Raw genomic sequence first — 26,474 nt, forward strand, 5'->3', positions numbered from 1 at the left:
TCCTATTTCCCTAATATTGCTAGAAAAAAAATTAATTTGACTGAAAATTCCACCTTTGAGTTATAGCTTTTGAATAAATGTTTCTTTTGTTTCTTTCATTGTTGCTGTTTTTTTTTTTTATTTGTTTTCTGTCTTTTTCTGTTTCTCTTGCCTGTTTTTTGTCAATATGCCAATAGACTCACAAATCGAAACACGCATGGTATGTCTATAAGCATCCGTGTCTCTTTAATTGTGATTCATGGGCTTAAAAACAAAGAGGAGCGACTGGGCACCATTGAAGGCCATTAAGACAGCATGCACTTTGAAAATGTTAATGGTTTTTATCTAATCACAATGTTTTTTTTCTTCAGTTAATTGAAATTCATTTTTTTCGGTATGGGCCCTGGATTACCCCCCTCCCACGGTGCGCTTGCTTTCTGGCCGCTGCCTGTACATTGTGTTTCAGGATGTGCTGTGCTGACTCACTGTATGTACTTATGTTAATTGTGAAATTGTGTAACACGCTTGCAAACGAAGGAACTGCACAGGTTTGACTCTTTTCATCTTTGCCAGGTTCTTTTTGTCTTCTAAGCTATTTAGAGATGTTTAACCCTTAAACATTATTTCAGTGCATTTCTACTGCTTTTGTCTATATTTATGCAGAGGGCTATTATGTGGGGGCGCGGTGGCGTAGTGGGCTGGACTGGACTGGGTCTTTCTCTCTGGTGGGTCTAGGGTTCGAGTCCTGCTTGGGGTGCCTTGTGACAGACTGGCGTCCTATCCTGGGTGTGTCCCCTCCCCCTCCAGCCTTATGCCCCGGGTTAGGCTCTGGCAACCCTGTATGGGACAAGTGGTTCAGACAATGTTTGTGGGATATTATCTTCCTTAAGGGTACTAGAGCACAGCCCCCATGGGGCTTGAACTGACTGCCTTTAGTTTATAATCCACACCTTTAACCGCTCTAAGGATAGCTCTCATTGATCCTTTTTGCATTACCATGCAGAAAAGGGCCCAAGAATTTAATCTGTTGGCCAGTGTTCTTATCCACCTTTGGCTAAGAGTAGTGGAGAATATGGCCAGCATGAAGAAAAAAAGGGGGACTGTGAGAATTAATTTATTTCTTATAAATATATGTTCAGTGTAAAAATACATCCCTCAAAAGTTTTCATTCCTTCAAAGGTTTTTATCTTTGATGTTTCAATTTCCATTTAGGCGTTACTCATCTCAAGGGTATTCATCAACAAGACATATTACCGTGCTTTACCAAAACTGGAAGACAACAGTGGATTTAGGATGCTTATTCTACAGCATTTACTTTAACCATACTGATTTATACAGTGCAAGAGATAGCAATAAGTTCTACCTTTTAGAATGATATTGTGGCACGGAGCACCGTGGATTTGGAAGGGGCGAAGAAGGACACGGAGGCAGCGTTCATAATGAACGATTTATTCGAGCACCAGCGCAAAGGAAACGACGCCCTCGGTCCGAGGACCCTATTTCTTTTAGGACCTGTGCTTACAGCCAGCCAGCCTACCTAGCACCCTTAGATTCTTAACAATATATTGGGAGACACGGTCATCCCATCATTTTTCCCCTAAGTGCCCCCAGTGGTTACACGTTTAACATTATTTCCCATAATGCAACTATTTACATTGAATCAGTAACGCGTGTCGTTACACACACACACACACACACACACACACACACACATCTTCAGAACCACTTGTCCCATACAGGGTCACGGGGAACCGGAGCCTAACCCGGCAACTTAGGGCGTAAGGCTGGAGGGGGAGGGGACACACCCAGGACGGGCGGGTCATTACAATATTGTGCAATGCTACCAATGGTGTACCAAACAAAATTTTATTCAGCGTACTCTGTTTTCAATCCAAGCCAACTGGATTCAGCCTCTGTTTCTGTGTTTCACCTCATATTTAGATTAAATAGCAGCCTAACAGAAAACATTTGTTAGGTGCTCGATACAGCTTTTACTCTTTTGATTTCAAAATTTCGACAGTCCTGACCGGTTGCTTGCGAATTTCTTAATTCTGGTATGCATTTCAGATGTTAATGAAGATGGGAGTACAATCAATATGCAAATATGGTGCTCTTAGCGGTACCATTCCATTGAGAACTAATCACGATCCATCTGATATCAGCCTCCTTTCTTGAACCACCCACCTTGAAATACTCCTACACACATGCCGTACAGAAAAGGAGAGAAACACAGAGAAACGAACCTGGGATGTTGGCTTCTATCTATCTATCTATCTATCTATCTATCTATCTATCTATCTATCTATCTATGTCTGTTTGCTTGTTTGTTTGTTTGTTTGTTTGTTTCTTTGTTTTTAAATTGTGTTGATCTTGTGACATGTAAAGATTTCCAGCAAAGAAGATGTCTCCCTGGACCTCTGCATACAGCCTGGCTAATGCACTCTTTGTGTGTGTGTGTGTGTGTGTGTGTGTGTGTGTGCACGCGCATGCGTACTGGATAAGTCTGGCCATTTTAGTTTCTTTGATCAAGGTCAATCCAACAAACTGTTCTGAGCATCACAGCACTTCTCTATGTTCTCAGAAAGGACAGGAGGAAATTAAGTGAGCGCTGACTCTCATGCATTTTGGAAATGGACTTTTGCCTGGTCTATTCATAAATGTCTTTTGATGCTCATAATCAACAACATTATTTACTCTTGACTTTGTATGGCAAGCCTGTAGCAACCTCAGCGGAAGGGTGTCAGGTGGTTGTGTTGGATAACACAAGTCATGGGCTTGCATCTCCCGCGGGGTGTTTTTCGACAGAGTTGCATGCTGGGAAATGGCATCACATCACTCTTTGATTGAGCAGAACACGTGTTGGTCGGTCACCTTTACCCTCCGCGCGAGACCAGCCAAGAGGCCAGCAGTCCAAGAAAAAGAGAGGGAGCGAGAGGTAAAGAGAGTGAGAAGAGGACGAGGATGAAAACGAGGCAACAAGTTTTAAAAAGCTACCAAGAAATCACTTAACCACACTTGGAAATGTTGGCCATATGGTATCGGCAGGGGAGCAATTTGCACGCAGAGTCGCGCAAAGAGCGGCCGGCCTTCTTTCTTTGGTACGAGCCAGGCACAAGGCTGGGACCTTGGCCAGCTAGAGCTCCACTTTGATCCTTTTTCTAGCGGGGCAATCTGGTGGCATTTAACTAACCCCCTGAGCTCCTTTTCCGGCGCTTTATAGTCGTTACATGGTATATACTGTACATTTCCATCGCGCAAAAAAGCCCTGCATTCTCAGCCGGAGCACACCAGAGGATGCAGCAAGGTCAGGCTGGTGAACAGAGACATTGCATTTACATTTATTCTTCTTTGCATAAACATACACTTATCTCCACAGTAGCCAAAGGAAAAAACGGAAGCGATTACGTAAGAGCGATAAAACTGGCAAAAGCGACACGGCTGCATGTTGCTCTTACATGATCGCACGCTTGAATAGTTACATAAATAATACAGTTTGCTCAACCCTCACGTACACAATACAGGTGGTCCCCGACTTACGATGGCTCGACTTACAATTTTTTTGACTTTACGATGGTGAGCTGGTGACAGACGTTCAGTAGAAACCGTGCTTCGGATTTTGAAATTTGGTTTTTTCCCGGGCAAGCGATATGCGGAGCGATACTCTCTCGTGATGCTGGGCAGCGGCGGCGATCCGCATCGCTCAGTCTATCATACACAGGTGTGTATTAGGTGTATTAAATGCATTTTCGATTTACAATATTTTTCATTTACGATGGGTTTCGCGGAACGTAACCTCGTTGTAAGTCGGAGACCACCTGTACATGTTTTCCACACAAAAAACAAGTGTCCAGGAGATAAATATCCCCCCTTGTGTGGTCAAAGTATCTGATTTTGAATTGATAGGTTATCAGTAAAAGAAAAGACAAGTATCCAACACTTACTTCTCAATGGGTAGCAAAGTCTAAGAATCTCGTCACTGGTCTTACCGCCAAAAATTGAATCAATCCCTCACCTTGGAGGATAGGCAAGGGTGGAACTGAATGTAATCACAGTGTAAGACAGGTGATCACATTGGACACATTCTAATCCGGGCTTCTGGTTTCCTGCACAGGGGCATTAGCAAACAGGGGCTTTTGTTCCTGTTACAAGCATTTCAGACAGCGCTTAGTGAAGAAAGGACTAAACTAAATCATATTTCCATAGTAATGAATTCAGACATCTGGATCCGGCGCTTCCCGTGGCAATTGTTTTATATCGATAAGATTACTGTCAGTTTGAGCAGTGATCAGGGAGTGTGTACTCAATGCTAAGCTTGTATAGCCTATCATTAAATTAGTCAATAAAAGGATTACTGTATCGCCAGAACGTATCCCCCTTCCCCATTCCAAAAAGATTTTTACATATTTGTCATAGCTAGATATATCAATATGACATTCAGAAGCTAAGGGTTTTTGTGTGCAGAATTCATATCGTGTTTAACAGGAATTTCCTTGCTGTGGAATTTGTCCTTAGTTTTGTTATGTTGGATGTCAAGTTTTCTTGGGGCATTTCATTATTCAGGAAGACTTCTAATATTTATCATCCCACTCATTCTGTAATCTATTTGTAGTCCTGAATTTTAACCAGAGCTACAGAAATAGTTTTGTTTTCAAGGCAGTGTGCTGTTATAATCGGATGCAGCGCAGTCCTGAACTAGTACTCCCAGCTGTTGCCCTACAGGCTTCCCGACAATCATATGATTCTTTTCCCGTCGTGAGTATAGTGCGATGAAACTATAAACAGATTACCTTCCAAAGCTTTGATGATCCTCCTTCAGCTACTGAGATCATGCAACCCAGTGTGTTTGTATGTGCGTATATTTATGCACGTGTGCGTGTGGTGGTGGACAGCTCGCCTCAGCCATCTATGTGCGTGCTCAGATCGCACCTCTCCCTACATGGTCCGAGCTGCAGTAGCCATGGCAACATCCGGGCCTGCCGATGCCCCTGGGACAGATTCTCGAAAGGCTCCCCTGCATTTCTTGCTCTAAAGGTCGACCCATCAGCGAGGCGTTCGATTCTGCCCTGGCAGGTACCCAGTCCTGGTGCTGCACTGCTTCCGTTCAGCATTCTTTCAGCTCTATATTACTCTGTATTCACATTTTATTTAAGGAGTTTCTTTTTCTTCTGTCTTAAATTTTCCCCACAGTGAGATCAATAGTGTACATAATACATATCAAGGCAAAATAATCTTAATTTCTCCCCTTTGCTGTTTAACTTTGCGTGTGTGAAAAATTCTGGGCTGGAATCAGCTCATACTCAGCTGATCTGGCTTTACTGACATATGCCCGTTTTTTTGTTGCTTCCTCTCGTGAGCCGAATCGAGCTTGAATGGAGGGCTGAAGAAGCATCTGAGATATTTCCTGCATCACCTTTATGATAAGAGTCCTAGCATCCTGTGGACTTCCAGCATTGTCCTTCATATTGTGGGTGCAGGCCCTCCTAAGGAGCACTGACGTGCATAATGAAAAGCAGATATCTGAGGCTCTTGACGGACGGTGCTTGCGTTTCGAGTCATCCCAATGAGGGGTTGGGGGGGCTCGGAGTGTCACGGCCGCCACGGCTCTTCAGCCTCATCCCATAATGGGGAGAGGCGGCATGAATTATTCATCACTCCCCCTGCCATTGCCCCAGTCTTTTTGAACTGACACGCTGGTTCATGGCCGTCAAGCCCTTTTGGAGGAGCTTCTCTGCCATGACTGGCTGTCGTATTTATTTGACAGCCTTCTCACAATTGTGTGTGGGTGTGATTTCAAAGCACTGAATGCCCAGAGTCCCCTCTTCGGGTTCACACCACATGCAAACAGCATCAGTGGTAGACTGGAGATCTCACAGTCAGTCAGATGCTCTAAGCATTATCCAGAGTGATGGCCAGGGCTCTGGTCACTTGAGCAAATGTTTGCAGTGAACAGTGCCGTGCAATGGTTCTCAAGCGATTATTTTAAAGCGCATTTGACAAAACATCTGGCAAATTCGAAAAAACTCACAAGCTACATTGTTCAGTGACATTTAGGAAGATGGGAATGACACGATTCATTATGTTTAGATGCTTTAAAGTGCAGTAATTATTCCATGTCACCGCTGAAGTGCTGGAAGTTTCCATCATGAGGGTGGCACAACATGTCACTGAACTACACCATTTATCAGCCTGTGATGGCCTGCTATTTGTTTAGCTGATAACTACATGCATTACCCATCCCTAAAATGTATGAAAAAGTGATTAGAAGTCCACCTATAATAAATAAGAGTTTCACTTCATCTCAACTGGTAGCTTGTACTGATGATTTTATGATTTTTCTGAGTGTATAATTTGATTATACTGAATGATTTGATCATATTGAGAATTTTGAAGATTTCGAGAATGGTGTTACCTTCTTGTGAATTGTATGCTTTCTTTTGGCAACTATTAAATATCTAGGGAAAGTTGGAGATGTTCTGTGTTTTCAAATGTTTTCTTTGATCAGTGTCCCTCAAGATTTAAACCTGGTGCCACTGCAAACCATGAACACTGTTAAGTAGCACTAAGCAAAACCTGAAGTCTGTTCATAACTTGATTTGTTCATGAATACAAACCCACAGTTGTTAATATGTCAAAATTGGTAAAAGCTTGACTATTAATTTCATTATGCTGATATCCGTCCATTTATTCAGAGGTTAGGTTCTGTAAAGCTTCATGTACACACACACACACTGTCTGATGCCACTTGTCCCAAGGGGGGTTGCGGCAAACCAGAGCCTAACCCAGCAGCACAGGGTGCAGGGCTGGAGGGGGAGGGGACACACCCAGGACAAGATGCCAGTCCGTCGCAGGGCACCCCAACCGGGGCTTGAACCCCAGACCCACCGGAGAGCAGGCATAGGACAAACCCGCTGCACCACCACCCCCCCACCTCATATATACACACACACACATTTTCAGAGCCGCTTGTCCCATACGGGGTCGCGGGGAACCGGAGCCTACCCGGCAACACAGCGCGTAAGGCCGGAGGGGGAGGGGACACACCCAGGACGGGACGTCAGTCCGTCGCAAGGCACCCCAAGCGGGAATCGAACCCCAGACCCACTAGAGAGCAGGACCCGGTCCAACCCACTGCACCACTGCGCCCCCCACCCCATATATAGTAATAGCAAATTAAAAATTCATTCCAATATTCTATTTGTTTGTCACTAACTGAAAATTTTCAAATTCAGGGTCACTGTGTTCCTGGTTGTAGTCTTAAAACGTCAGTGGTATGAGGCAGGGTACACCCAGGGTGGCACCCAGAAACTTGAAACATCATTAAAATTGTTAACCTAAAATAAAACATACACAACTGGCACAACCTTCTATTCAATGCAAACTGTTGACCAGTTTCTCAAGTAAACATTGTATGTTCCTCAGCAACTGGCTACTTTTAGTTTGCTATCTCTAGAATAAATAAAAGCTTAATTTTAAGGATGTATCGAACTTTGTATTCTGGTTAGGTTCTTCAGAAGTCTTACATATAGCCATATAAATATAAAAAATATGGTGTAAGACTTTCAACATTTTTCTAGTTTTGAGGTACATTAAAAGCATTTTAAAACAACTGAAAAATGCACTCTCTCCATAGACTCCTGTTCAGTGACAGCTGTTGACTGATTATCCCATTAACTTTGTAATGCTTGTCATATTTTTTCCAATTTCAGGAACTCCAGACATGAGCTATAAATGCTGGATGCAAACTGTGTTGATCAAATCCTACATTCCTTCTTTGTTTGGGTGCATTTTGCTGCCAACTATTGGCTGGATGAGGAAATGCAGGTTGTGTTTGTCTGCATCAACAACCACTTGCTCTGAGCAGAGCTACGGCAACCTGGAGTCTTACCTGGCAACACAGAGCGCGAGGCCCTGGGGGGGAAGGGACACACCCAGGACAGATTGCCAGTCCATCACAAGGCTCCCCATGCAGGGCTTGAACCCCAGACCCGCCATACAGCGGGCATCAGCCAAATCTGCCCCACGACCGCGCCCCCATCTGCATCAATTGACTTAAAAGAAAAAAACTGGCAATTAAAGAAAACACAATTAAAAAGGAATAAATAAACAAAAAAATGTATCTTCAAAAATGTATAACTCGAACGTTGGTAATAGGAGGAACCCGTATTGTAAGCAATGAAAACCAAGGAAATCTGAACTAGGTTTTTTCTCAACCTAGAAATTGCAAAGACATGCAAGGGTATATTCCTCAAAAGAAAGAAATACCGAGAGAAATATACAAAGAGTTACGTCAAATGCATAAGTACTGTTTTCTGTCATCATTTTGGGTCTTCTCGACGGTATCATTATATTGTTTCCTAGCCGTGTCTATTACATATGGTCTGAAAAAGAGTGCAAGTCCAATTATGGACTGTTTCTCCTTTGGTCTTCTAGCGGCAAGCAATGTTACTGTTACTCTGTTACTGGCAATCTACTCTTTTTTGGTCGTACACACTCATATTCTTCATTTGCATCCTATCTTTCCATCATTAAAGCATGAAGCCTTTGTTTATCCCCTTACATCTTTGAATTTCACACTGTTTTCTACATGTGCTGGGATAAGAAGACGAGCTTGTATTGGCACATGCAACGTGAGGACAATTAAAATGATTTACAGGATTTTTTTGGTCCTTGAGACTTGTTCTGCACTCTGCCGTACCTTTCCGTGTCTCACCCTCAGTCGCACACCGGTACACCCACGCAGACGCTGCACCATTAGAGGGAAAGCGGCCTGACTCTACGTTATTGTTCCGACTGTTCAGCTGCCCCTTCATCAAGGCACCCATTAGAGCTGGGAGTAGATTCATGGCGGCTCTCAGTGAAGTGCTTTTTGACAGATATATTTAAAAAAAAAAAAAAAAATTCCAGAGCACTGGGCTCAAAAAAATCCTGCCTTTCTCTTCACCGCCAGCCATCGTTTGCTTAGTGTTTGTCCCCGTATTAATTGTAGTATGGCTGTAAAAGACGAAGGACCGTTGAAAAGGATGCAGCAATTTGCTGGGCAATTTTCCAGCTAAAGTTGAATCTCAACGTTTTCTCTTCAGCGCCGGAACAGTGCATTTGTGTGTTTGTGTTTGTGCAGCGCTCTTTGTTTAATGTGCCTGTGACCTTACAGAAATTATTTTAGCATCCAAAAAGCGGAATAGCTGTGTTTTTTTTCTTCTGATTTCAAGGTTCACGTTTCAGCATTTGCGCTGTAAGTGTAATTTGCACAGAGGCAAGTTGACAGCAGGAGCTTTTGTGTTACCTGCTCATATTCTTCATGGTGATGCTTTTTCATGATCTTTGATCTCCTTGGCTTGCCACTCCTGGCTGACCAGGCTTCCGCCTCATTCCCCATCCTCTCCCCTTGCAGGTGAATGAGTGGAGAACGGGAAGAACACCTTGCTGTGAGACCGTGCTCCATCCTCGTCTCTCCTCTCAGGGGATGGCCCAGGTCCAAGATGGACACACAAACACGTGTGACAGGTGGGCCCCAGCCCTTCACTTACATAGTCCTTCCTTGTAAGCTATTATCTTGAATGACAACTGATGTTCATTGCCGTTCTATTGTCTGGAGGGGGCTTGTGGTGTGGTATTCCTTATACAGCACTAAGTGTGACTACAGATGGTCCCTGATTTACGATGGTTCGAGCAACGATTTTTTTTGACTTTACGATGGTAAGCGATATACATTCAGTAGAAACCGTACTTCAGATTTTGAATTTTGATTTTTTTCCCCGGGCAAGCGATATGCGGTGCGATACTGTCTCACAATGCTGGGCAGCAACAGCGATCTGCATCTCCCAATCTGTCACGCAGAGGTGTGTATTAGGTGTATTAAATGCATTTTTGACTTACGATATTTTTGACTTATGACGGGTTTCGCAGAACGTAACCTTATCGTAAATCGGGGACAACCTGTATAGCCAAAGCTTAGGGTAGCATCCTCCTGGGTTACAGAGATCGAATAAATCCATACAGTTACACACCAAAAGCTCAGAGGTCATGAGAATGCATTCTGGCTGATATTAGGGCAGGAATGAGAGGTGATTGCACCTGTATCTGTGTCTCTGTGTCTCTGTGTATGTGTGTGTGTGTGTGTGTGTGTGTGTGTGTGTGTGTGTGTGCGCGCGTGCGTGTGTGTGTGTGTGTGTGTTTGTGTGTGTGTGTGTGTTTGTTTGTCCATGTGCGCTTCAGTCCTGCAATGTTAGAGGAGAGCCATGATGGGATGGACAGTGGTAGCCTGACCCCTGGCTCAGCTCGACAGGTCTGCATTCAGCGCCACCCCATCCACGGATTCGGATTCATTGCCGGCAGTGAGAGGCCGGTTGTCATCCGCTCCGTCTCAGCTGGTAGGATGCTGTTTGTGTGTTCATGGCCCCATTCTGGCCACCCGCGACACAGAGACACAGTGACAGTATCGGTCCAATTTAGGTGTCTGCTTCGTTTTCTTCTTCTTCCATTCTAGAGAGCTTTGTCATCGCAGGTTACGCTGGTTTTCTTACCTGCTGAACCTTGACTGAGATTTTGACTGAATGCATTATTCTAAACAAAAAAAAAACAAATACATGAACATTATTTGAAATGACTTTTTAGAGAATTGCTACAGGAGGGTTTGTGATTAAAAAGTGATCTCATTACTTGTGGAATTAGAACTGAACACAACAAATTAATATTTTATTTAGTTTAATCAAGGCTCAATATAGTAATTAGCACTACTCATTTTAATATAAATAAATATAACACCTTTACTTATGTTCCTCTCACTGAAAATTAAACTCCCAGTGATTAAGATTGTGGCTAGAAAGAAAATCGTTAGCCCCGCAACCCTCAAGAATCAGACTTGGCAGCTTCTTTCCATACGTATTTCCCATAAGCCTCAAATCCCTGAAATCCCAGTACTGTGTGGGGTGTTGTGTTTCTCCCTCCTCCTGGTTACCTGTACCCCTGCACCCAAGACGGACCCTCCGAGGGCAAGCTGCTCCCAGGGGACCAGATCTTGGCCATCAACGAGGAGCCAGTGAGTGACGTGCCCAGGGAGAGAGTCATAGACCTTGTAAGGTAACATCCTTTTACTCTACTGGGGGACAGGAGGTGGGATCCAATCCTATATCCGTGAAAACTAAAAAGTGGAGACAGCAAGGGGTTAAAATATTTCCTTATTTTTTCATGCAACGTTTTAATCAATTTCATACTCTAGCAGTTCCAGTGGTTTTAAACGATTGTATATCTTTGGTAATCGGGAGCTCCAAGGTTGGTAAACCCTTGAACAGTTAATTCAGTCAAATAGATGAGCGCAATGTTCTGTTTTAGAAAGAGATCGGGGTGTCTGTCCTGGGGCCGCACTCTGTGACATATCCATATGAATGAGCGCAATTCAGTTGGTGTGCAATGTACGGCCTTATAGCTATTGATCGATAAAGTCATTTCCTGAAGGGCTGCGATCAACCGGGCTGTGCTGGTTCAGATACTCTCGGTCTTTGCGAGAGATTATATTTGTCCCTTTGGAAGCATTAAAATCCCCTACTCCTCTCAAGCATTTCCTTCTGTCCGCAGGAGTTGCAAGGAATCTATTGCTCTTACTGTGCTGCAGCCCCACCAGGTAAGAGAGACACCATGGAATACAAAATACTGCATGATGTACATTTCAAAAAGAAATGCTTTTTTTTATACAATATTGAAAATGTGTTTTGCACAATCCTCATGTACATTCAACCAAAACAAGCTTTTGGAAAGTTTCTTATTTGGGCGAATTCAACTGTGCCTACACTAATAGGAGATCACTGGTATATACAGTATAATTCCTTTCAGTCACATACTCCTGTGGATTCAAGCATGTAATGAAACTTTAATGCTAACCATTCAAAATGTGTTAACCTTCAAACTAAATAACCTCATGCTTAATGTAATAAAACAAAATTTACTAAAATGGCTTCATGGCAAAAAAAAGTGTCCCTTATCCCTTTGTTTAACTGGTATTCTGGTACTCGTGGTTACCTTGAAGATTTATGAAGGTGAAATGTGTTATGTTCAAGTTCTTACTTTGTCGCTCTTGTGTCCTCTGCTCTATCTCCCTTTCTCAGTCCCCCAAGTCTGCCTTCATTAGCGCAGCCAAGAAAGCTCGTCTGCGGACAAACCCTCCTAAAGTGCGTTTCTCTGAGCAAGTGTCCATCAGCGACCCAGACTCCGTATGTCCTTCCGCCAGCTCTGCACATGCACTGCATCCATAGATCCCTCACAAACATGTCATGCTGCTTCCCTGAAAATCACCTACAAACAATTCAGTGTACTATATTTTCATGGTATCATTAAAATGTAACAGCTGTCCATCTCAGTATTCTGTACGTATAATACCTAGCGGCAGATTTTTTAAAAATTTCTTTCAAACTAACCTGGTCCAGGTTTAGGGTTAGAATCAGTAGCTGCATGGGTTTATGATGATACATGGATTCCCAGTAGATCTTCACCTGACTCGTGATTCAGACCAACTGGAACCCAGTCACAAGATCTTCTGGTTTCAATTCATTTTGAATTTTGACTAGACTCACACAGCAGAAAAGGCTATAGCAATGACAGTATCACCCGTGCAAGCCACTCCAGTTATAAAACACTGAAAACCCCAAAATAAGAATCTAGAATTTTTGTAATTACAAAAATTTGGTATTTTAAATGATTTCGGTTTCTATGGCTAACATTTCAGCCATCTGAGCCCACTCGCAACAGCCTAGTGATGCCCAAGTTCAAAACTATGAAATTGTTCATTAGATTTATAACTGACCAACTGCAATTTAACACTGATTTCCTTGCTCTGCGGCGAAGCATGTTCTCCCTTAAAACTGTTCAGTGACTTTCAGAAGTCATTTAACAGGTTGCATGGGAGGAAACCACCTTTACAATATTAATGTTCGGCTTTGAAGGTTCTTGTCTTTCTTACAGCCACCTGCACACATTCCTGATCATAGCGCTACAAAAAAGCTTTTGAGACAAGTATTGGCAGCTGTGCACTTTATGAATAACTTATGAGACGTTAGATTGTTTGAAATTGGCAGTTTGTGCTTAAGAACTATGTTGATGCGGTGCTAAAATAATGTCAAGTAGATAGCTTGGTCAAGACCATTATATTCCACGGTTCAGTTCATCAAAAAGATTTCACAGTCAAACATCACCTAAAACCTCTCATCCTAAACACAAAGGTAATTATCCGCTAGAGTGTGACGCAGCTTTGCCGTTTTTAATCCACATGCCAGTGAAATACATTTTCCCCACCAACCGGCTGATTAAAATCAACTGTTGCCTATGAGGCACAAATCAGGAAGACACCTTGGAAGATCAGTTGCCGAACACATAGGATGCTGGTCGATAGTATTAAAGAAGGGACACATGTCTTTGTTTTTTGTCTGTGTCCTTCAGAAAAGGGACACCATCCTAACACCGCCATACGTGTTGGCATCAGTCACGATCAAAATCCACTCATGCCTCTATTTAGTGTAATTAACCATATGCCACCATGTCTTATGCCACTGGCACCGTAAGGCTGGGGATTGATCGCATCAAGCTCCCTCAGCTTTGTGTCTCCTCTCACATGTACCTCAACATGTAATGACAGGTAGGAAGAAGATGAGAAGCACCATCTGGCTCTCACACTGGTTAATTTGATCATGTCAGAGTCTGCAAACCGCCTACCGGACACGGGGCTAAAAGTATCGACCTGCAGCCTGAAATAAGTCAGACTGTTTCATTTCTTTCAGACGTTTCAGACGTTAAAGCTCAGAATGGCCTAAAGAGTGGTGCTCCTAGTGGATCAGCCAGCAAACAGCATTGTCCTTGAGGGCAGCCTGAATCCTGGCCTTCAGACAACAAAACCTCTGCAGCATCCTCACTGTGAGTGCTGTAGCATACAGCTGGCATCATTCCTGCCCAAGTAGCTGGAGAACGCATTTAAGGCATCTAGAGCATCCAAGCTGGCCTCTGCAGAAGCACCTCCCTTGAAGCACCCACAGGTTGCAGGTTGCCTCTGAACCTCTTTATTGTAACTCTCCAATATGGTGCAGTTTAACATTCACTATCGAAACTGAATTGGAAATGACTGAATTAAAGAAACCTGCTGAAAATTAAAATGATGGGTGAACTGCTGACCAGGCAGCATGCTGGAGCCTCTCGTAACAGATTGTCAGACATGTTGCAGACTCAGCTGTAAGTTGAGAAAATGACCCAAGGGACTACACAAGGGAAGCTTTAGAGTAGCTCGTTGTTTAGAGTATCTTGGTTAAATTGTTATTCATTACTTCAGTCCACATGTTATGGAAATTAGAGCCATAAAATCCAAACTGATTAAGCAACTCGATCGTCATCGTCACCGATTTGCGACCAGAAAAACTCACTAGAAACACTGTAAAGATGTGGATCAACATGAAGTTTGCACATTTTTGCATGTATTTGTGCATTCTACACTGTTTTGAATAATGACACTATATAGTATTTATTGATTCTTATAATTTTTAACTGTTATATGTTTTTCATGCCCAGAATGACCTGAAATGCAGTAAATCTATAACCATTCAATTTCAAGAATTATGCCCCTTTCTTTCCAGGTTTCTATATTTTCTTTGTTTTTCTTCTTTCATACTCAGAGGAGAGATGAGGCAATGCAGTGCCCTTTACTGCTGGTCTTAAAAACACTCATACCTCTACATACGCGTAGCTGTTTTTCCTTAAAACCTGGACATCAAACTGACAAAATTAATATATGTTAAATTAAAGTGCCTTGTACCTATTTGCAGTAACTGCATGCTGCATGACTAAGTTAAAGGTTTACGTGCTTCGTTCTTTACACATTTCTGATGGTTGTGTATTCATAAATGGGGTTGGGGGATTAAGTGCCATGGCGTCGAACTCGACTTGTTGCACTCGTGTGGTTTTCCTCGTAAGGGTAAGAAGAGGTTTATTATTGTCTTCTTCTGGAAATTTCTTTGGATTTTGAACATGGAGAGAACATGCGAACTGCCTGCACAATGTGCGGGATTCAAATCTGTGTCCAACTACTCAGGTCAGGTACTGCGAAATATGAACATAGGTGCTGCTCCACAGCAGCCATATGCAGTCATCTGGATTTAAAAAAAATCTGTACTACTAAATATTTAAGTACTGAAATAATTTTTTTGAAAAATTTACCAATACATTCTTGAAAGGATTACTACAATCAGGAAAAGCATATACGAGTTTCGTAACACTAAGTTGTCTGTGGTGTGTGAATGGACAAGTGAGTATGTGCATGTACAGCCACCCTGTGGACAGCCTGTAGCACAGTGGTTAGAGCTACTTCCTTTGGATCCAAAAGTTGCAGGTTTGCTCTCTGGCTGTAATAGAGTTGAGCAAGGTACTTACCCTATATTATTCCAGTAAAATTACCCACCTGTCTAAATGGTTAAAGGATTGCAACCTTAACACTGTAAGTTGCTTTGGACAGAAGTGTCAGCTACATGAGTAAATGTTATGTACCCTGTGATGGAGATCCAGGGTGTACCCCATCCTTGGGTCCAATGCTCCCAGGATGGGCTCTGGTTTACCATGACCCTGCTCAGGGCAAGTAGTTATTGCAATTGGATGGGTGGATGGATAAGTTAGGGAAGTACATGTAGTTTTTTTTAATATGAGAAACAGATACACACACCATCTGTTGTTGAAGAACATGTCCTGGATGTCACAAAGGTGAACTTTCACTTTTTCAAATTGCTGAACACAGTGTTTCGTGCCAACGCATCATCCATTCTAAGAATCTGCTGTGCGATAACATTTGCTCCCTTTCATGCTTGCTCACTGTACGCTGTTCATTCTCCATGTTTTAAGATGCAGAATTAGGAAATGTATTTTGAGATGCCTTTGTTAGTCTTTGAATCTTGTGATTTAACTTAAATCATTTACTGTGTATGAATTCTATTACAACTTCCAAGTTGTTTTTCATGTTGGTCCATCAGAAAGGCTACATTAAAATGCCCTCTTTCATCACAGCACAACAATTTCCTACAGACCTGCGTGTTCTCATAATTCTGTCCATCTGTACAGTCAATGTATTTCATATTAGCCATGATACACCTCACCATCATAACTGTTTTTATATGTAATACACATCCCCACTGCAAATTCCCAGACTCTCCATCCAATTATAGCATTCCTGCCTATCTTATTTTTTTCTCTACTTAACAGTGATTAGATTTACAGTACTGGAATTTAAGCTTTTTTTCTCATTTTGCGTCGTTTCTCATTCTTTCTCATCCTTTTCTGCAATCTACTTTCCTTGACTATTTTTCTGTCTTCCTTATTTTGCCTTTTTCTCCTTCCCTATCAGACTATGTTGAAGGACGACTCTTTACTACTCATTCCAAATGTGCTGAAGGTGTTCCTTGAGAATGGACAGATTAAGTCCTTTACGTTTGATAGCCGTACCACCGTCAGGGTAAGTATTTGGGTGGTATTCACTGGGGTACCAGAGGAAGGGCTTCAGAGGATGAAAGCACTGAATTCAGGCTTTGAATCCTGTGCTGCATTTTAACTTAAAGGCACTAGAAGCCAAACGAATCAATGAAATCCACTCAAAGAACCTTTTCCGTGCTTTACTCTTGGATTGCAACCTTTGCTGATGGATGCCTGGAAGGAGCTGAGTACAAATTAGTTTCAGTTCATGTATCAGATTCTTAAACAGAAATCACATCTCTAAACATGTCTACAGTTTGATTATTCTGAAAGAAAAAAAACGGCCAATACTTCACCCGCATCAGCAACAGAATTCAGACATAACTGAGAATCCATGGGACATATTAATTTTCATCATTTCACAAGGTGAAAAAATGTCCAGGACAAATAACTGGTGCATTTTCAAAGAATGTCAACACAGTCCTTCAAGTTAGTCAGTGAGAAAGATCTGACATCTTGTAACAAATTTAATACTTCTCGATTGCCGAATTCATCATTCCTTGTAACTCTAATATACTGTATTCTTATTTTGTCTCTATGCTGTCGGTCTCATTAATTGTAATCACATTGAATCTATAGTGTGTTTTGCTTGAGAAAATTGGATTATTCTTCATGAAAATGGCTATTAAATGAATGTTTAAAGAAAAGTGCTTTGGGAAATTATAAATCTTCTGTTTTGGTTCTGAGAAGAGGCATGATGGATTATCGGGGATTTTAAATCCAGGTTATGTGTCAATAGGTTTTATGGCACATATCCTTGATTTGCAGAAGTCCTGTCGCTACACTAATATGTGGCTAATCTGTTTTTGGTGTCAAATAGATGCTTTAGTGTGTAGGCAAATATGTGGTTGTGCAAATTTCCAGAGCTTCATAACAGCAGCAAGCAAGCAACTGATCTTTACCTGACTGACACGGAATGCAGATCAACACAGCTTTAAAACCTCTTTACCTTCATCAGCTCAAAGAACCTCATTGTTGAAATTCTTTGCAGAAACACAAATTAAATTGAAACGTGCAGATTTGTCATGATCTCCTTTTTCAAAATGTTCATTTTGATGCACCTACCGGAGGCCTACATGGCCAGTCAGCTAACAAGATGAAAAATCCCACTGCAATGACCACATCGGCCAAGAGACAATAGTTTGTCAGTAGTGGTGTATAAATAAGGATGGTGCACTGAGTTGCCAGGAAGAGCAACCGTACATCCAGTCCCATAGAAAACCTTTATAGTGACACTGCGGCTAATGGTTGACTCACTTGAGCCTCACTGCTGCCAGAATTAAATATCACAAATTGTTGTGGAAAACCACAGTCCCATCTGCTAAACATCTGATAAACAACTGAATGTTCCAGAAAATGTGTGTGTGCTGGCTGCCAGTCCTGCAAGGGATCTTATAAATAAACTGTTTTCATCAGTATTGGAACCCACAGAGCGAAGCACTTTCTGTTTGGCCTGAACCTGCCAGGAATTTTTTCTTGCAAGACGCTTTGTTGTTTCAAAACTTCTTGAAAAAATAATTGCCAGCGAGGGCTAAGGCTGGTATTTTATGTGAAGCCATCGAAAAAGGAAATGTGTTTCTGGTTTATGGGCTGGCTTGTTAAAATTTACCGTACTGAAACATCTCCGCCACCCCTGCTTTTTCTTGGGTCAGGCACTACAGTGATAGGGTTATTCAAACGTAAAATATAATCTTTACTCGGTGAACCGAAGCACAGTACAAGCTGAGTTATCCCTCTAAAAAAATATTTGAACAGACAATTTTGTAGTTTATAGTTATTCATTTTATAAGGCTTACTGGAGCTTTATGTGTTCTATCTCATTTGCACCAACTGGTAGTTCTTTCATGAAAGGCCTCATTATCAACACACAACATTTCAAATATGATGCACAGGTAATTGTATAAGCTGAGCTGATGAGCAACAGCTGACAAAGTGTGAGAAAAATGTGCATCAGTGAATTCTGCATCTTGGGTATACAGTCAGGAAGGAACTTAACAGGGCTGAGCAGCACACTTGGCTTGGTGCACCCAAACCAGTCTTAATGCCGGGAACTGGGTGTTTCTGAGATATCTGCACAATGAGAGGGGGTCGTATGATTTAACCTATCACCATTTAATAGCCTGGTGACAAACAAACATCCAGGTGTGTGACAGTGGTCCACCCCAAATGCCTCTTTAACAGTAATTGGAATGGTACCATAGTAATGGTGTGTGACCTGTGTCCTTGGCATGGTGAGGGTTCATAAATTCCATCAGAAAGTTAATGTAGTGTGACACGCTGCCATCCTAAGCAACCATCCGAATCCCACAATGCAGTTTTTTTTTTCCCCAACTGGGATAGGGATCTCTCAGGATGACCAAGCTCCTGTCCTCCAGGAGTCACACGTTAACAAAAGGTGGTTTGAAAGGGAACGAACACAAACTTATTCATCACATGCAGCCTGCATAATCGCCAGCATTCTTGCCCCTAAAGAGAGTATGCGCATGGCTGGACAGTCATTTACAGTAGGAGTTTCTGCCGAAGATATCAAGCATGACATTTAAGAATTCTGAAACATTGTTGCCAGATACCTGTAAAGTATGGCCACAGTCCTATTAAACACCTCATTGTAGTCATTCCTTGATGGCAAACAGTGGTTAAACAGCAAAATTTTGGTAGTGTTTCTATTTTTTACTGTTTCCTTCAAGTGAAACATTTAGGGCAGAATTCTGACTTGTGTCTGAATGCTCTTCAGTTCAATTATTGCCGGAAATGTTTGGATTCTAAGAGTCTCAGCTTCTCTAAGATGATGTAGATTTTACCTGTTTAAGCATTGCTGTAATTATTCTGTGCTCCAGCATCAGTTTGGCCAGAATGAGAGCTTGTCTGATTACATTCCAAATGCAGAAAAAGGCTAACTCTACTACCAAATTCTGATATAGCAAATAAATATACTCATGACTACATTTACATATACATTTATTCATTCAGCAAATGCTGTGTTCCCAATTTACATCTATGAAAACATTATGAAAAGTGGATTACACCAAGAGAAGGAGAGATTTTGTTAGCTGAAGTTAATGCATTGATGCATATATTTTGCATTTTTTTTATCTGTAAAAAACACATTTAAATTTTTTCATAATCTACAATGGACTGGCATCCCATCCAGAGTGTACCACACATAGTTTTGTCCACCAGGATAGGTCTGGACCATCGTAACCCAAATTTGGACAAATGGTTAATAATAGTGAGTGTCAACATAATCTATATTTTACCACACCAAGTTTAAATCTAATTAAATTAATTTGCATCAGTATCTGCTCTGGAAGCCTTAGGTGTGTATCTTTGTTTTAAAGAAACCTTATTTGTATTTTACATTTTTGCAAGGCTTTCTCATTTCTCTGTCTGTTCAGAAATGGTAGTGGTAAAAGGAAACAGACTAATTTACTCAGTTACAAAGTATTAAGGCATATTTTTATATTACATCCATAATAAATTTGTGACAGCCTCACAGTGCTTGTGGAGAACTCGTTAAACTTCATATTTTTGTCATTTCTAATAGTCCACGAATGGAGCCTGAGAAAGAAAAATTGACACCAGTATTGTTTTGTGCCATTTCCTTGGTGGAGAAGATAGTGAAATGTGTATTACTGGTGAAAAAGTAATTGCACCCAAACTGTAATCAACCTAACTGAAAAGGTAATTAGAGTCAGCAGTTTGTATACTCTGCAAAGCAGTGGCTTCCTATCCAGGGTGTACCCCCAACCTTGAGCCCAGCAATTCCAGGATAAGCTCCAAACCACTGCGACCCTGATCAGGACAAGGGGTTATTGAAAATGGATGAATGGATGTATACTGGTTGAATTCTGGTCAGATTTTGAGCCAGCCCTGTTCAATTGAATTTTCAACTATTTACACCCTCACTAGTAAAAGCAAGGCTGGCAAAACAGAAATTTCTGAAGACTCCTCAAGAAAAGTTGCTGAAGACTATTTATGGTGGACCAGGTAACATAGCCATTTCTAAGGCTATGAGCTTCAATCAAACCACAGTCAGAGCCATATTCAGCAAATGGAGAAAGTTTGGAACAGTGGTGAATCTACCTAGCAGTGACTGTGGCTGTAAAATCATTCAATAGTAACCTCAAAAAAAAGCTTCTGGTTGTTTCTCCCTAACTCGAGAAAGCTATTCTATGGACTGATGAATCAAAAGTAAAACTTTTTTGCACAGCAAAGTGTAACAGCCTTCTACACACAGTTGGGAATGGTGGCGGAAGTGTAATGCTCTGGGGATGTTCTGTTGCAACCAGACCAGGGTGTCTTCCTAATTTTAAAAGGAAAGGTCAAATCACCAATCTATAAGCTGAAGCAAAGAAAGAAAATTGTCACGACCCCTGAAGATCGGACTCAGGATGAACATATCTTGCACCACCCCAGAGCTACTCAGCCACATCAAACACACCTGAAACCAATAAACGCTAAATCCTCTGCACCATAAAAGCAAACATGTAGTTGAGGATTCTTGATCTCTCAAGAGCTTTCTAGTGCATTTCCTAGCGATTACTTAGTGATTCTTGGTCCATGGCTACTCGCATCCTTCTGAAGTTCTGTTCACAGTGTGTTTGTGCTCTAGTCCAGCGCTTCAGTCTCATCTGTGCCTGTCTGCCATGTCCTTGCCCAGCCTAAGTCACGTTTCTGTGTAGTTATCCTTACAAGAATACAGCATGTCTCTTCACTCCATGTTCCTCGTCTCGCTTAGCCACTTTCTTTTTCTGTTTGCAAGGTGCACATATGTATTCACTGTACTTTTGAGAACATCACCCTTTTCATCCTCATCTTGATGCACAGCAACACACGTCCATGTCCCTTTTACCTCCAGATGTGACAACAATGAGGCCAACCATAGAAGAAAGTCAACATTGTAATGGCTGATAAATAAAGAAAATTAGGTTATAGAATGGCGTAGTCACAGTCCTTATGTGAATCCATTTCAGATGTTGTGCCAAGACCTAAAAAGAGCAGTTCATGCTTAAAAACCATCAAATATTGCTTCGCTAAAGCAGTCTTGCCTGAAGTAGTGGCTCAGTTTTTTTTGCAGCGATGTGAGAACCTGGCTAGTAGCTACAATATTAAGTATTTACTTGCATTGAAGTTAAAGGTGGCACAAATGGCTACTGACAAAAAAGGGGCAAATTATTTTTCTTATGTATAAATACACATTTCACTATATTCCACACCAAGGAAATAGCATAAAAACAATACTGGTGTGACTTTTTCTCTCTCGGGCTACTAGAACTGATAAAAAAGTCTGATCAAATTTAATGTCAGAAAGCTGCAAAAATAGACAAAATATGAAAGGAGCAAATACTTTTTAACAGCGTTGCAGTAACTCAGTTTCTCCCAGCTGGGTAATTTCTGTGCTTTGTTTTCTTTTGAACCTTCTCAAGTTTACATTTTGTGAGGCAAAAACAAGACTGCCTCTGTTAATTAGGGTGCCTCTTGTCAAGACATTTTATAGTTTCAATGTCAAGAGATTATAAGCGAAGTTTTCATAGAGTATGTAATATGAATTCATGTGATATTCTGAACAATAAAAACCCTTTAATTTTCTGAACTGGGATCTAAGTTCTGAAATATTTTTTCCACTGATTTGGCAGATAAATGAAAAATCTATTTTCAGGAGTACTGTTTTTTAATTAATGAGTCTGATACTGAGGCCATGATTTATTATTAAGCTCCCGGAAAGATCAAGAAACGGACCAGCTTCACAGAAATAATCAAATAAACCAAAATAATTGAAACGGAAATAATAATAACATGTACCAAAGTGCAACACGCTGGCATGTATTAGGTCTGGAAGTTACCACGCATGAAGCGGGACAGGGTGGATTTGTAGTGTTTTATTTGTCATCAAAGAACAAACAGTGCAAAAGCATTAACAAGATAAACCATGACTTTCTTCCACAAACAGCAGAACACTGAGTCCCTTATAGTTCCACAGTCCTGTGTCTTCTTGTCTCTCAGTTCACTGAAGTACTTTGGCCACACCTGATCCTCAACTCTCACTGAGGTCCAGCCAATAACCCAAGAGGTGGGTGTGGCCTGCAGTCCATTATACTATGCAAAGCCTGTTAAAAAGCCATTATTCCTTTTAAAAGCCTATATCGGCCTACTCAAGATTTACACACACACACACACACAAACTGGCTGGCTGAAACCACTTGTCCCAAGCAGGGTCACAGTGAACCAGAGCCAACCGCGGCAACGCAGGGTGCAAGGGACACACCAAGGACGGGATGGAACGGGACACCAGTCTGACACAAGGCACCCCAAGCAGGACTCGAACCCCAGACCTACCAGAGAGCAGGACCCAGCCAAACCTGCTGCACCACCATGTCCCCCCATTCAAGATTTAATCCCCCAAAAAGTTTTACTATTTCAGTGGAATACAACCACACAAAAATGTGAATGACTAAATCATTAACGAACATAAAACTCTTCATAACATCGCAAACTTATTGACCTAAAATCTAAATCTATATAATGATTCATGCTTGTGTGACAGCTGCTGCATTCCATAAAAGTTAACTCTGAGGAATTTCTGGTACCTATGTTAAACTCCTCAAAAGTGTATCTGTTGTCTGCACTGGTGTGAGCACAGAATATTCACAATGTTGTCATAACACAGAAGTCCTTCATGAACCATATCTGCTGGATTCTGCCTTTGTGCTGGTTTATGTATGACTCAAGACCAATAGCCTGACTTTTTTCGTTAAATGTGATGTGTGAAAACCAGCCTCCACCAACATCAAATAATACAGTTAGGTTTTCCAGGTGCCACAAGGAAACTTTTTATAATCGTTACACCTCAAAAGCAAAAGTAAGAAAATGAAAATATCTCCCCAACCACCCTTCCTCCCTACAGGACGTCATCTCCTCTCTCCAGGACCGTTTGTCATTGCGATACATTGAGCATTTTGCTCTGGTTCTGGAGTCTGGCGGGATGCACCAGAACAACAAGCTCCATCTTATCCAGGAGAGTCAGCCTCTCTCCCACGTAAGTACATTTCGCCACCTAATCTGTGCCATTGTCAGAGTATCCTTCCATAGGTTCACACTGATCCTCCTTTCTAATTCTTAGCACAAAGGAAACTGGAGGATTTGTTGCTGTCTAATCTCCTATGATTATGTTTCTCCTGTAGAAAGCCCTGAGCTTTGTTTAATACCCATGTATGCTCATAGGATGTACATCTCCTCAGGTAGTTCAGAGGACCTACTTCCAGGGGATGAAGTGTCTTTTCCGCATCTGCTACTTCCCCAAGGACCCTGCAGATCTGCTGAGGAGAGACCCTGCAGCGTTCGAGTACCTATATATTCAGGTATCTCTATCTCATTACACCCCCCTCATCGCCCGGGCCATAGACCTGACCAGTCCATATCGGTTCAGCGTATAATTCCGTCTTCAGCCCAGCAAAGAGTTTTCATGCAGTACGATTACCTGATTGATCAGTGTCTCTTGAGAAAGATGCAGCAGTATAAAGATGCATTGCTGTTAAGAAGAAAATCAAAGATTCAACACTAGAAACTCATGTAGAGTAACTTACAGCCTGAGCCGTATATATAGTGTCACAGTTGAGCTGTCCTCACCAGAGCCGCAATGACGTGATCAAAGAGCGCTTCGGAGTGGACTGGAAGTCTGATGTTACATTGAAGTTGGCAGCCCTCCACATCTACATCACTGTCTCAGCTGCCAGGCCGAACCAGAAGATCTCACTCAAGCACGTGGAGTAAGTTCCACAGCTAATGAGATGTTCCACAGCTAAGGCTGAGGAGTGATGGAGGAGTTGACCGGTGAGGAATTTCTTCTTGAGATTTCAACTGTGCCAGAAAATCTACCTAGTCCTGCAAATCTCTCGGTAAAAGTTTGACTGGGTTTAGGGTTGTAAGCCACTGAATTGTAGATAGATTGGAGATAGATACGATGGATCCCTCAACTGTTGGTTCATATCTCAATGTCTTGTCTCTCTTGGGCTCAGAAAGGAGTGGGGCCTGGAACCTTTCCTTCCCCTCACTCTGCTCCCCACTGTCAAGGAGAAGAATGTTTGCAAATCCCTGTCTCAGCTGTTAAAGACTTACCAGCACCCTCCACCCTCCGGCAACAAGGTATGCCCAGCCAGTGTTCTGCAAGTCCAAGACCAACAAGGATCTCAGTAGGGACAGACTTGTAATATACTAGAATAGAACACAGTGTCCACAGTATCATATCTTTTTTTAAAAAAAATTAATGGTTAAATTAAACAGAAGAGGCAGCCATGAAAATCTGCATGTAAATATCTCAGCTGTTTCAGCTGGATATTACTGTAATAACATGAGTATGAAACCATATGGTTCCAGTTGTCTATTCTGTGCTATGATAACGTCAGCATTCCCTCAATTCAGCAGTTTCAGTCCATCCATTTATTCCAATATAGGGTGTGCCAGTTTTGTTACTGGTGACATGGAATGTAAATATTTTCATCAAACATTTTTATTGGTTTGGTTTCTAAATTTTGATGTAATTCACATTCCCGTCCTGGGTGTGTCCCCTCCCCGTCCGGCCTTACGCCCTGTGTTACCGGGTAGGCTCCGGTTCCCCGCGACCCCATATGGGACAAGCGGTTCTGAAACTGTGTGTGTGTGTGTGTGTGTGTGTGTGTAATTCACATTGTGGTTACATTTCTTGACTTGGTCCAAAAAAAACTCCTTGCTGTGGACTTGTTTTTGGACCAAGTCAAGAAATGTGGGTGGGAGTCTTTTTTGGAGCGATCCGCTTGAGATTTTGAAATGTGAGGAAACAGTGCCTCTAAGAGCTTCGATGTGGCACTGCAATATTACTGCTGGACAACTCCTGCCAGTAAACACTATTAACTCTCTGACTGGACAGGTTCCTCCTCTGCAGGCGAAGCTACAGTACATGCGGGCCCTGAATGACCTGCCACCATTTGGAGGCCTGCTGTTTCACACTGTTGGTCTGGTAACAGTCACCACATCTAATTTTTAAAGTCTTAATGAAAAGTCTTAGAGGGATTAAGTCAGATCCCCAGGAGTATGGCACTAGAAAGAAGGGCAAAGTTCCACAAATTAATAAAATTCCCTCATCCTAGTGCCTGTCTAGTGTATGACTCATTTTTTGCCAGGACGAGAAGCAGTCGGCCACCACTCTTCTGGTGGGACCCCGGCATGGGATCAGTCACGTGATTGACTTGAAGAACAACCTCACCACCGTGCTGGCTGAGTTCAGCCGCATTTCCAAGGTCCAGCTGTTCAGAGAGAACCAGGGAGTGGCCAGGGTGGAGGTGGCCATCCTGGAGGCTAAGGTATAAGATCACTGTGCTAAGCTACACAACAAATCTATACACACTAATACATAACTGAATCTAACATTAGCATTCATGAACAAAAGTTTATATCATTTTCTCCTGTAAAACAGGGTACTTTTTATCATAAGTTATTCAGATGCAATTGCATACCTTTAATAATCTGCAAAGATCAGCCTTAATACATAGGATACACTGATGGAAAACACCTGGAGGAGGGGTTCTTAATCTGAGGTCTGTGGGCAAGTTTCAGGGGGTCCGTGAACCGCAGACTTGCTTTAAATAAAAGGTCAAAATGAAAAGTATTTCTGTTTGGTTGTTAATGACATAATTCCACGCAAAGGCACTCAGTTTGCAGTGAAAAAAAAAAAATCTGTACAATATCCTCTCAGTTTATTTAGGCATATTTTCAGGAGGGTGGTTCATAGCTTCCATCAGATTCTTAAAGGCATCACTTGGAAAAGTTCTCTCTTCTGTCATGATGCACTCTTGACATGATAATAAAATTGTTATTGCAAAATAAAAATGATTTATGTTGGAACATTAATTTATGTAGTTGTATATAATAGACAGAACTCCACATGGAATTAATCTAAACAAAGGATTGTCTTACTGTTCAAAAATATTTGCTGGCTGGATGCACAGTCATTCCTTGAAAAATGCCCATTCATA

The 26,474-nt window shown here is 41.8% G+C and overlaps 1 protein-coding gene across 1 annotated transcript in view; it reads left to right on the forward strand.

The window, feature by feature from the left end:
* The window catches only part of frmpd3 (FERM and PDZ domain containing 3), a 134,196-nt gene that overhangs the window by 101,957 nt on the left and 5,765 nt on the right, over nucleotides 1-26,474 (forward strand). Inside the window, exons 3-14 of the mRNA XM_018737052.2 lie at nucleotides 9,371-9,483; nucleotides 10,195-10,349; nucleotides 10,956-11,058; nucleotides 11,554-11,599; nucleotides 12,081-12,185; nucleotides 16,343-16,450; nucleotides 23,372-23,503; nucleotides 23,706-23,825; nucleotides 24,097-24,233; nucleotides 24,483-24,609; nucleotides 25,370-25,459; nucleotides 25,623-25,802. Of these exons, the coding sequence (XP_018592568.1) occupies nucleotides 9,443-9,483; nucleotides 10,195-10,349; nucleotides 10,956-11,058; nucleotides 11,554-11,599; nucleotides 12,081-12,185; nucleotides 16,343-16,450; nucleotides 23,372-23,503; nucleotides 23,706-23,825; nucleotides 24,097-24,233; nucleotides 24,483-24,609; nucleotides 25,370-25,459; nucleotides 25,623-25,802 (1,344 nt within the window). The 5' untranslated portion in view covers nucleotides 9,371-9,442. The remainder of the gene's footprint in view (nucleotides 1-9,370; nucleotides 9,484-10,194; nucleotides 10,350-10,955; nucleotides 11,059-11,553; nucleotides 11,600-12,080; nucleotides 12,186-16,342; nucleotides 16,451-23,371; nucleotides 23,504-23,705; nucleotides 23,826-24,096; nucleotides 24,234-24,482; nucleotides 24,610-25,369; nucleotides 25,460-25,622; nucleotides 25,803-26,474) is intronic.

This window comes from Scleropages formosus, chromosome 13 (genome assembly GCF_900964775.1).
Source record: "Scleropages formosus chromosome 13, fSclFor1.1, whole genome shotgun sequence".
Lineage (NCBI taxonomy): Eukaryota > Metazoa > Chordata > Actinopteri > Osteoglossiformes > Osteoglossidae > Scleropages > Scleropages formosus.